An 11303-nucleotide genomic window follows, 5' to 3' on the forward strand; every position below is an offset into this window, starting at 1 on the left:
TTACAGATAATGTGTGCATATTTGTCTGTTTATAGCGTTTTGGTTGCAATATGCAGCCAATAAAACTATTTGCGCATAATGAGACTTTAAAACTGTTAGTGTAATTCTGTTATTTGGACTTTCTGGGTAATTTCTTCTCAGAACAACCACTGAACAACGGCTGATTAATAAAATCAGTGCATTAAAATGATTGAAAACGTTAAGATACATCTCGCGCCACCGCGATTTTCAAATGTTACTTAGTTGCGGATTGATTGCGCGCAACCAAAGCAATCGTGTCCCACGTCGGCTTCCACACGGGCAACACTGAGTTTGGGACGTGTGATTGTCAACAAAAAAAATCTGTTTGTAAATATTTGTGTGAATCCGTGCTGAAAAGGACCTGAATATCTTGCAGAATGACCTCTGGTCCGCTGGAGAAGATCCAGGTGCTGGATCAGATAGAGAAGGAGATTGTCTTGTGCCTACAGAGTGCTGGTCAGGCGCTGCTGGAGCTCAGCAAGGAGAAGTCGAGCCAGAAGAATGCCGAGAATCACACACAACAATTCCTGAAATCCCTGAACGCCGTGGAGTCCAAGCTTCTGGAGCAGATCAACTACCTCACTCAAGTGTCTACGGGGCAGCCTCACGAAGGGTCCGGCTATGCGGCTGCCAAGGTGCTTCAGATGGCGTGGCACAGAATCCACCACGCTCGGTCTCGCGTCCGGGAGCTGGAAGAGTCCAAGTCGAAGTACTTGCAGATAGCCAATAGGCAGCAGCCGAATTATCCGAACGGTGGAAATGCTCAACAGGGAGGTTCAAATATTTAATAAATCAATTTATTTATAGTACTCATTTTTCAGTATCGAGAAAGTCATTTTCAACCACAAATCGAACGCACTGAAGAAGGACATTTCTCTCATGTCGAATATCCTTCTCGAGGAGACGAGAAAGCATCGTTGGTGGCTGTCTGCGATTGAGGAATTCGTAGTTCAATCCCTCATAAACTCTTGTCTCCTTTGGCTGGGAGGGAAAGTTTTTTCGCGCGTTCTTTCTAGGCGGTTTGGATTTCTCAACTTTAGGTTTATCAACAATTCCTGTCGATGATTCCGAGGGCTCTGGAAGATGTTCAGGTTCTGTCGGCAGTGCACAAAGCGTTGAAGATGGTTCTTTATCAGTAGATTGTTCAGAACCTTCATCTGGTTCGCTATCAGACGAACTTTCATACATGCCGAGAAGTTTGGTCAGAGGATTGTCTTTAGCTTCAGCATAGTCATCCAATTCAGCTGTTCCCTTGAACATGCTCACGCCTTGATTGTTAAATTCCTCATCCTTCACCGGCAATGGTTCTTCCTGTCTCCTTTCTCTTTTCTCCCTGTGATTCCTTTTTCTACCAAAGTTTCTGGAATTTTTCACCTGATTCCGCTGACCAAAACGAGATTTACGCTCTGTTATCCGCTCCCCTCTCTTCATTTGCTCCTCCTGTGCTTTTCTCCGCAATTCAATATTCTTGGCAGTTGGGTAGTTTTTGCGGCGCTCTTCTCTCCACTTCGCAATATCCTCCGCAGAGTCCAGATTCTTCACTTCAGCATGTAATTCGTTGACTTCATTAATTTTTCCTCTCTTGTGTTCTGCCTGATGCTGAGCGAATTTAGCTGGGCTGAAGAAACTCCTGTCGCAGGATTCGCACCAAATCTCATTCCTAGGCTGGTTGTAGGGATTGAAGCGACCCCTCCGGGAAAATTGAGGCTGATATTGGGGAAGAAATCTCGGCGGAATTGTGGATCCTCGAGCCCCGTACATTGACGGCTGCTGAGGGATAAAATGCGGGGGAAATTGCCTGTTTTGTGGCTGAACGAACGGAGCACTGTATGGTGCATTCTTTTGCAACATCTCAATATCAAATGATGAGAAATCTCCCATTTTCACAAAAAATAACTTAGAAAAACACGGAATCAAGAAAGAAAATAACGTGGTTTCATATGGCAGCACCAAACAAAGTTTGAGGTTATGATAAGGATGTCAACGATGGTGTACTGTAAAAAATAGAACTTTCATAGAATTTATAGAGGAAAAAAGGAAAATGCATGTTCTTGATTCCAGAAATGATTCTTGTTATCACAATTTCTTTGAATATTGTAAATTCCGCGGTTGACATGGATGAATCTTAAGAGATCTTCATCAAATATAAAAAGAAATATTTCACTCGATGTGAAAAGAGTGTCCAAACGGTAATTTTGAAATTGTTGCGTAAACTTCACATTTCATAAAAACTTTTGCAGTGTTGTGTGTCCCATTTGCCGTGGAAGGAATCGCAAAGTTAGAAAAGTTAATGGATCTCCTGCAATAAAGGATATTTTCCAAAACATTTAGCATTAACAAATATGGGTAAGTGCTTTAGTTCATTTGTAAATCAAGATAGAGTGCTCTCGATTGTATTGCCTTGTAATTCGAGTGAAAAATATTGAGGGGCGTAGCATGAAGATTTGCAGCTTTTCTGCTCATTTATCCAATTGAATCACTTCCAGCATCCGAAGAGACTGTACAGAAGCTGGAGAAGCATCTGAAATTGCTGAAGGAGGAGTACACGAAGTTGCAGAAGAACTATGCCGAGATGGAGAGGAAGTACAGCCGGGCGGTGGCGAGCAGTGGAGACACTGATGTCGGGGAATTCAGTGGTTTCATCTCCAGGCTCACGATGACCGTGGCGGGACTTTACAGTCGGAAAACCTATTCCGACATTACTGTGAAGTTCGGGGATAAATCCTTTCCGGCCCACCGATTTGTTCTCAGTGCGCGATCGGAGGAGTGGCGCGAGGAGATTCTCGAATCGACCACCGAACTTGGTGAGTGACTCTAGCAGACCGATTGACTGCTGACTCGATGAAAGGCTGATTTATGTTTTCCTTTCAGACTGGTCAGATCTCGATGGTGAGGTCGCATATGCCCTTCTTCGCTGGATCTACACAGACATCGTTGATCTGCAGAGCGACGCTCTGGCTCTGTCTCTTCTGAGAGCTGCTCACAAGTTCAAACTGCCCGGACTCTTGGGACTGTGCGAGAGAGCTCTAGTCTCCTCAGTGGGAGTGCGATCTTGTGTGCGCTTCTACTGCGTGGCCGAAGAAGTTGGGGCAGCGACACTCCTCGAATACTGCTCAGGACTCATATCGACGCACTGGGACGATTTGACGCCGCAAGACTTTGACCACATGTCCAGTCCTTTGCTGTACAAGATGCTGAAGAACAAGACGAAACATCCACTCCACGCCGCCGTCCGATTGCTTCGAGAGGATGTTGTTTTCCTGTGCCTCGTGGAGAACGACGGAATGGTGAGTGAGAAAATGCCCAAATCATTCAATAAGTATAATTTAATTCGCTATCACATCACTTTTTCTGTATATAGTAGATAAAGAAGCAATTCGATGGTCAGACATTAAAAATAAATTTAAGTGCGGTTTTTATCTGCAATTCTCAGTACTGTTATGTAAAAATGCCTATAAATCCAGCTCAAATCTTATCTGTTTAGACAGTTCTACGATATTTTCAGTGATTTTCTAATATCGTTAAATATCTTCATATTATGATGCTCTTGTAAAGATCTTAAGGCAGTATTTTGAATAGCTTCTAGTTTTGATAATAATGCATCAAGAATAAGTTAAATCATGCGCTAAATGAATTGATTGTATCAATCTATGCTCCGAAAATATTTCATAGCGTTGAATACTAGAATGACCGCCATGGCATCGACATGATAACTGCCCAATTTTTCCTTGGTCGCTGAATTACACAGCGCACCGCGACAATGGCAGAAAACAGTCATGGATTGTGTGTTTGTGTTCTCCTCAATTGTTTCACATCCCTCTTCGTATGCCTCCTCTATCGTGCTCTCCTTCTCCCATCGACCATTTCGAAATACCTTCAATGAATAATTGAAATAATAGAACAGAGGAATTATGCTATGAAGTGCTAATGTTCTTACTTCGTCCGTTCGCTTCTGTTGGGCGCAATCTCGCGTTACTGTCTCAACTTCCTGACCATTCATCAATCTCAGTCTAAAAATCTTCTTCATGCACATTGTTGAGTACGGACAATCGACAGCATAATCGTGGCTCTCGTCGAATTTGGCGCACAGCATTGTGTGATTCAGTCGCGCGCTCGGTGCCACTGTGCATCTGTAGCATTTCACTCCGGCGGCGTGATCTGGAAAAGAGAAGTGATAATTACTTTCATGGGAGTTTATTCACGGAGTCTGCATTAAAATCACCATTCAGCATTCATGTCTCATAGTATAATTATAACATGAGCGAAATGAAAAAATATGAATACGATATAAAATGTGTGGATGTGAATTTATCAATTTCCGTCCTGTGTGTGCTTACAGCCCAAGGGTGGATGTACGCAAAGTGATTGTCCCGCGAAGGTTTTACTACAGAGCAAACATTTATAGTAAAACCGAGCTTTGCAGCTAAATTCATAGCATTTGGGACGCGATATTCTCTTTATATCAAATCACATTACGTGACTAGTGATAATGAAGCACACCTTCTTAGGTCTTTCTGTGGGCATGAAATAATAGAAGCATTTCCTCATACATGTCTCTTTGGGATTTTTACAATATGACGATTAAGCAACAGAGGAAGATATTAATATGAAACATTTGAGCAGTAAATATTTAATATGTTCTGTGGACAAAGAAATTTGGTGGCTAAATCTAACTCGTTCTCTCCCAACAACTAATTGTGAGATCTTTAATTTGAACTTTTTGCGGATTTATCAAAAGCCACTTGTCTGAAAAATCGATCACGCTTATTAGGTGCTAAATAAAGTTGAAAAAAATTGTTTACTTTATACACCTTCTCGAAAGGTGCCCACGGAAATTGCCTCAAAACTTACAGTTGTTTTCTCAATTCAACTGGTATGACAAAGTTTTCGTGATTATATCGTCAAATGGTCATTAACTTCCGCTAGAAATCTCTCTTAAACACGAGAAGAAGTCAGTTAAGAATTTCGTGGCATAGATTTTTTTTGCTTCTCCTTAACCACTTGTGTTTTTTTTCGCATTTCCGCTATATTTATGTATGTACGTGAATAACTAACAAGTGCGTGGAGAATTTAAAATAAACACTTTGTCATGTTCAGTTCAATGTCACATTTTTTCACAATTTTTTGTGTCCATTTGTGTCATAATGATTATGTTAAATGTATATTGGATAAGTCGTCTGGTTCACGTTGTATAGACATAGCTACTTAAGATGAACAAACAGGGTTAATGTGTGCGGATGCTTCCTTTAGCAAAAATAAACATCTGATGCAGTATTTTGAGATTGAGTATACAAAAAAAGAAACAAACACAGATCTTGAGGGACTAGGTCAAGGACCGAGAAAGTTGGCCACTTTTAGTCACGAGTGAGAAACCACTCTGTAATCTATTCTGAAGCTTTGCAGCGATATAGTTGTATTTCTGATTGCTATTTTGAGAAACATGAAATTACCTATGAAGCATAATTGGAGCAATACAGCCAATAATACAGTCCCGAATACACGATCCATTATAATTTATTCAGAATAAAAAGTCCACGGTGAACAGAGAGAAAGACGAATTAGTGCAATTAAAGCTTGAGACCACTTTGTAAAGTTTTTTTTTTAACATGAGAGGTTCTCAGTTATATGATTCACAGAGAAGCACAGTTAAATTTAATATTCCGAATTCAGGGTGTTTTCTCTTTTCTTGCACACCACAGTCACTATGTAAGATGTTTTAACACAATAACAGCGAGCACAAATGCAGTGAACTGATAAGGTGAAGTTTATTAAAAATTGTTCTATGCATTTTCTACTATACTGTTGCTATTTGCGGTAACATATCATTTTGTGATAATGATAAATGAAGGTAAAAAGATCACGAATTGAATGCGCGCGTGATTTATCTTCTCAGTTGAATAGATAAATCCTCTGGAGAGTATTATAGTGAATTTTTCGTACACCCGTGGAAACACGAACTACTATCTTAAGCGGTCAGACGTGCACTAGAAAGCGATTCATTGGCACGTTGTTGGAGCCACATTCAGTCGTCATCACTGTGTTACCCCACTTTCCTCGTCTGCTTATGATTCTCTCACTCTGTACTCTTCAGATGTGAGTGTGACAGAGTGGAAAAAGAGCATAAATGAGAGAATGGGAAACGAGGATCGCGCTTGAATGTGTGATTGAATTTTTGGCAATATAACACAGACTCTCGGGTTTTTTTGATAAAGTTGAGATGACTGTAAAAATGTGTATGGAACGCCGTACAGACTAGAATGATGAATATTTGGGGACTGATAGTCGAATGATATAATTTTTAATTAGTTTTATTGTTTTTATTACTCAAATTGAATGTTGATAAATTTGTGGTAACTTTCTAACTGTCGTTCTATGCATGATTGTTCAGAGAGTGAGTCACGAAATCCTTTAAATAAACACCAGAAATGAGTCATCGTTTGACTTCTTCCCGATTTACAAGATTGTCCAGAATTTCCCCAACATTATGACTCAACGATGTTCTAATTTTGCAATCTTCCATTTCTCTTGAAGCTTTCCGAAGTGGTGAATAGTCTTTCGCCACAGGGACAACTTCCTCTTGGGCTGGCACTGATGGGTAGAAGCACGGCAATTGCTCAGACCCTCATCCAGAATGGGAAAGCGGATGTGAACGCGTTCAATTCCGACGGTTGCACATTGCTAATTGATGCTGTTCAGCGAGGTGATGGATTCTCTTCGCTTTTTCTTCTCGACAAGAACTCTAACGTCAATTTAACCAGCAGGTGAGGAATACACAATGCACACCGCTTATGTTGATCAGTGGTTGATAAACTGGTGTTGTTCTCTTCTCTTAGAACGACTGGAGATGCAGCTCTGCACATTGTTGTGACTTACTCGACAAAGTCCACTGATGAAGACACATATCAAGAGATGCTGGACGTCGGAAGGAAGATTCTGGAGTGTGAACCAGATCCGAACATACAGAACAAGCGTGGCTACACACCACTTCATATGGCCATTGTGTCTGGGCACGAGGAAATGATTGGTGCGCTACTGACACTGGATGGTTTAGATCTTAATTTGAGGACTAACGACGAGAAAAGTGCCTTGCAATTCGCCCTGCAATCTGGTGAATTGTCCTTCGATATCGCCAGAAGCCTGATAGATAAGGGTGCTGATGCTAATGTGAGGTATTCAGAGAATGGCAGCAATCTTTTGCAGATACTCATATTGAATGGCATGGAGAAAGCATCGATTTTCCTCACAGAATTTGCCAATCTGAATTATGTGAATAACAGTGGCCAAACTGCCCTTCATTTGGCGTGTGAAAAGAGAATGGTGGACTTGGTGAAGGCACTGCTGCAAAGAGGTGCAGATCCCAATATTCAAACGACAATGGGAGATTTGAGGACGACACTTCACTATGCAGTGCAATCTAATAATTTGCCTATAATTGAGGCCTTTGTCGAGCATTGGAAGAGTGGTGAAAAAGAGAAGCCAGACTTCAATATAAAGGACTCAAATGGCGATTCGCCACTCAGTCTTGCATTATCGTTGGCGCACAATGAACTTGTGCCGTCGCTCATTCAAGGTGGGGCAGATGTGAATGACAGGAATGGTCAGGATTTGACTCTGTTGCATCAGGCGATTCTCAAAGAGGATGCTAAGACGGCGATATTCCTCCTCGGTCAGGGAGCAGACATGAACGCATTGACTGGAGAGCAGGAATCGCCTCTGCAACTGGCCATTCACTGCAATTTGCCAGCTGTTGTGGATGCTTTGTGCACACGTGGGGTTTCCTTGGGTGCGTCAGACAGCAAGTGCGAGTCTCCACTGTGGACAGCGCTGGAGAGTGAGAAACTGGATATAGCTGAGGTGTTGATTCGTCATGGAGTGGACACAGACTGCTGGAGTTCAGGTCCTGATGGATGCTTGCAGACGCTTCTGCATCGCGCCATTGACGAGAACAAAGAAGTGGCGGCGATTTTCCTGATAAAAAGCCGGTGTGATGTAGATTCACCGCGACAACCGGGACCAGATGGCCAAGGAGGCGAGGAAGCACACGATAAGGCCTCACCTCTGCATCTGTGCTGCCAGTGGGGATTGGTGAATGTACTCCAGACGCTAATCGATCATGGGGCGAATGTGAATGCCGTGGACTGCAACAATAAGACCTCCCTCCACGTGGCAATAGAGAATCAACAGGATGAGATGATTGGGATTCTCCTGTGTCACCCGAGTATTGATCTGCGGCTGAGAGACAAGTCTGGGAATACGGCATTCGCCGCTGCACTGACGGGGAGAAATCACAAGGCGGCTCAAAACATCCTTCAGCGTCTCCCAAATGCAGCTGAACAAATCGATCAGAGGGGCAGAAATTTCCTCCATGTGGCCATCATGAAGGATGACTTGGAGTCCGTCCTCTTCCTCTTGGCGATCAGGGTGGACGTGAATTCCCGCGTGCATGATGTGAACCAGACGCCACCTCTGCACTTGGCTGCGAGCTCGGAGAACGAGATGCTCGTGCGAAATTTGATTTTGGCTGGCGCGAGGATAAATGAGCGCGATGCCACATCCAAGACTGCTCTTCATGTGGCATCTGAGCGCGGACGAGTGGCCAATGTCTCTGCACTGCTCCAGAACGGTGCGGACTTTGATGCCATTGACGGGGATGGCAACAATGCTCTGCATATTTCCGTGCGGGAGGGACACTTGGCTGTTGTTCGGGAACTCCTGACGGAGAGTGGAATTAACGCGGAGGCGATGAACTACAAAGGAAACAATCCCATGCACGAACTCTGTCGCAGTGGGAAGGACACCACGGCGGCGACAATTTGTGAACTATTCCTGGAGTGTATGCCGAAGTATCCTATAAACCAGGTGGATATCCAAGGCAATACGCCGCTCCTGCTTGCATTTATGCGCGGCCAGGCGTCGTTGTGTAAAGTATTGGTGAAGAATGGCGCGTGCATGGGCGCGGAAAATAAGGAAGGCGTGACTATCTTCAATTTTCAACTGGCTACTAATCAATTGCTCCATAAATTACTGGATCAGCTGCCGCAGGAATCGCCGTGGGCAGCATCGGATGTGTGTCAGGAGTGCGGAGAGAAGTTCTCCTTCACCACGAGAAAACATCATTGGTAAGACCCACTAATTCCTATCATCTCTTTGCCTTTTCCTCCATAATTTGAGATTAGAGAATTTATTCCAATATCTTGAAACTCTTATTAATCTAGATTCTAATTTTTCTTACAGTCGACACTGTGGACGGAATTTGTGCAGTCGTTGTTCAAATAATGACGTCCCGATCCTCAAGTTCGGAATCAATAAGCCAGTGCGGGTGTGTGCAGTTTGTTTCGAAGTTCTGCAAATTGGCAGTGGATAATAAGTGTTTCATTTCTCCCAAAAATTAATCTATTATAAATTAAACAATTTACAATGAGAAAAACCAGCAGAAAACTCACCTTTAAATTATACTATTCTTTAAAAGGGAATTAACTCGTAAAATTATATTCCAAAATTTGAGAATATTTCTCCCAATTGTTATATGTATTGCCTTTATTATTGATATGATGAATACTACTTATTTTCATATAATATATTACTAAAAAAAAATAATTCTTGTTTCTGGAAAAAATGGGATATGTCTGTTGGACGACTCGCAAGACTTCCGCTGGACATTTCGAGATTGGGCTTAGAAGTTTAGTGTGGCAACCCCAAACAAAGCCGCCAGGTTATGTGACTGTCATATTGATTTTAGTAAACAAACATTGCGGAAAATTTTGGTTTTCACTCGGAAATAGGCGTCCAACAATGAATTCTGCGACAAAGGTACGTAGAAAGATAGTCTGGCTACGTCTCAATACTGAAGTGATGTTGCAATTTACACAGGTCGGTGAGATTTTCACGGCTGCAGGTTCGGCGTTCAACCGACTGGGCGAACTGACGATGCAACTTCCCACTGCAGATTGTCCGGCGGGGTGAGTAGAGTGAAAATGCTTAATTTTGTAAAGAAATTGTATATAACTCATTGTTTTTTCACACTCTGGTAGAAGCAAATGGACAGATGAAGAAATAGAAATGCTCAGATCGGCTATAACGCACTTTAGTGAGGACTTAAATAAGATTAGTCTACGCATTAAAAATCGCACGGTGTAAGTTCTTCATCTCTCTGCTTTTTCTACAATTTCCATTTGTGTGCAATGAGAGGCAATGATGACAAATGTTCTGTTTGATTCAGGTCGCAAATTCGTCAGACGCTGAAGAAGAAGGCGTTCGAAGAGGCCGGAATCCCCGTGATTCCGGTGCAGCAGCAGCCTGCACAGCAAATGCCTGCGCAGCAGGTGATTGTTAAGGCTGAGGAGCAGCCGGGACTCATGGGCAAGTCTGCCGAAGTCATGATGACGCTCAACAGGCTGAACACACAGGAAACCGAGGTGGATGTGGAGGAGCTGGCGACACACGTGAAGCTCGAGTTTGAATCTGGTCATGAAGAAGTGGCAGGATGAAATGAAAATAACGAGTATCTCTTCTAAAATGTCTTTTTGTCTAGTGTAGACGCTTTATTGTTCCCTATATACGTACACTCTCCTCTTCCACTTTGTCTCTGGCGACTCATAGATCAGAATCTTGCCACAGTCACTCACAAGGAACTTGCTTATGGTAATGTCCACTCCTGTGCGATTTTTGAGCAGTCGATAGAGTGGAAATTCCTCCTCGTTTGCCCTTGTCATTCGTCGTGTGGCAGTCTGATAGCACTTCCATGGTTGCGGCTCAACAACCAGGACTTCCGAGAGGCTGGATACTCGTCTGAGGAACGTCCAGAGGCCATCGTCTCCGTGGTTGAGATGAATCCACATCGTTATGGAGAGACACAGGGTGACGTCAAATTTCTCACGCACGTGGAAGGACAGAAACTCCTTGATGCACTCGTTGCTGTCCTTCATGAAGTCGAGAGTGGAGTAACGAATATTACTGGGATATGCATTTGACTCCTGAGAGCGTTCAATCAAAATGGGATCAATGTCAATGCCCAGGATGAAGACTTCCCTTCCGGAATGTTCAGTGAGGAATTTATAGAAGAGTTGCGTGAAATTTCCCGCGTTGCATCCTACGTCCAGGACGAGTAGTTTATCATCTGGGCTTCTCCAGTTGTTCCACAGGTGTGTTGGAAAGACAGCAAGTCTCTCCTCAGGTGTGTTAAACTGGTAGTAATTGATGAAATTGCCGAATTTCACTGCTCCGTTTGCCATTGCGTGGCGAAAGTAAACAGCACTTGATCTTCCCAAGAATTTCGCTGGACA

General features: G+C 43.0%; 6 protein-coding genes across 6 annotated transcripts; 3 read left to right on the top strand and 3 right to left on the bottom strand.

The window, feature by feature from the left end:
• The first annotated feature begins 22 nt into the window (after positions 1-22).
• LOC132262677 (mediator of RNA polymerase II transcription subunit 11) lies at positions 23-824 on the top strand. The gene has a single exon (XM_059762015.1). It carries the CDS (start codon positions 399-401, stop codon positions 807-809), a length of 411 nt encoding a protein of 136 aa, XP_059617998.1. The 5' UTR covers positions 23-398; the 3' UTR covers positions 810-824.
• LOC132262675 (FMR1-interacting protein NUFIP1) lies at positions 797-1966 on the bottom strand. Its single transcript, XM_059762013.1, has one exon. The coding sequence runs from the start codon at positions 1900-1902 to the stop codon at positions 832-834; it is 1071 nt and encodes a 356-aa protein (XP_059617996.1). The 5' UTR covers positions 1903-1966; the 3' UTR covers positions 797-831.
• Positions 1967-2255: 289 nt separating this feature from the next.
• LOC132262312 (rabankyrin-5) lies at positions 2256-9567 on the top strand. The gene is made up of 6 exons (XM_059761551.1): positions 2256-2367; positions 2508-2825; positions 2893-3308; positions 6553-6782; positions 6855-9140; positions 9256-9567. The coding sequence occupies exons 1-6, from the start codon at positions 2364-2366 to the stop codon at positions 9383-9385; spliced, it is 3384 nt and encodes a 1127-aa protein (XP_059617534.1). The 5' UTR covers positions 2256-2363; the 3' UTR covers positions 9386-9567.
• On the bottom strand, positions 3343-6000 carry LOC132262095 (uncharacterized). The gene is made up of 3 exons (XM_059761232.1): positions 5472-6000; positions 3959-4179; positions 3343-3895 (listed from the first exon to the last, which is right to left on the bottom strand). Exons 1-3 carry the CDS (start codon positions 5527-5529, stop codon positions 3665-3667), a joined length of 510 nt encoding a protein of 169 aa, XP_059617215.1. The 5' UTR covers positions 5530-6000; the 3' UTR covers positions 3343-3664.
• Positions 9568-9728: 161 nt separating the features above from the next.
• On the top strand, positions 9729-10537 carry LOC132261403 (chromatin complexes subunit BAP18). The gene is made up of 4 exons (XM_059760204.1): positions 9729-9831; positions 9892-9980; positions 10053-10154; positions 10241-10537. The coding sequence occupies exons 1-4, from the start codon at positions 9814-9816 to the stop codon at positions 10506-10508; spliced, it is 477 nt and encodes a 158-aa protein (XP_059616187.1). The 5' UTR covers positions 9729-9813; the 3' UTR covers positions 10509-10537.
• On the bottom strand, positions 10526-11302 carry LOC132261402 (probable RNA methyltransferase CG11342). The gene has a single exon (XM_059760203.1). The coding sequence runs from the start codon at positions 11250-11252 to the stop codon at positions 10563-10565; it is 690 nt and encodes a 229-aa protein (XP_059616186.1). The 5' UTR covers positions 11253-11302; the 3' UTR covers positions 10526-10562.
• Between the last annotated feature and the right edge of the window lies 1 nt (position 11303).

Source organism: Phlebotomus argentipes, unplaced genomic scaffold (genome assembly GCF_947086385.1).
Source record: "Phlebotomus argentipes unplaced genomic scaffold, Phlebotomus argentipes genome assembly contig_15, whole genome shotgun sequence".
NCBI classification, from domain to species: domain Eukaryota; kingdom Metazoa; phylum Arthropoda; class Insecta; order Diptera; family Psychodidae; genus Phlebotomus; species Phlebotomus argentipes.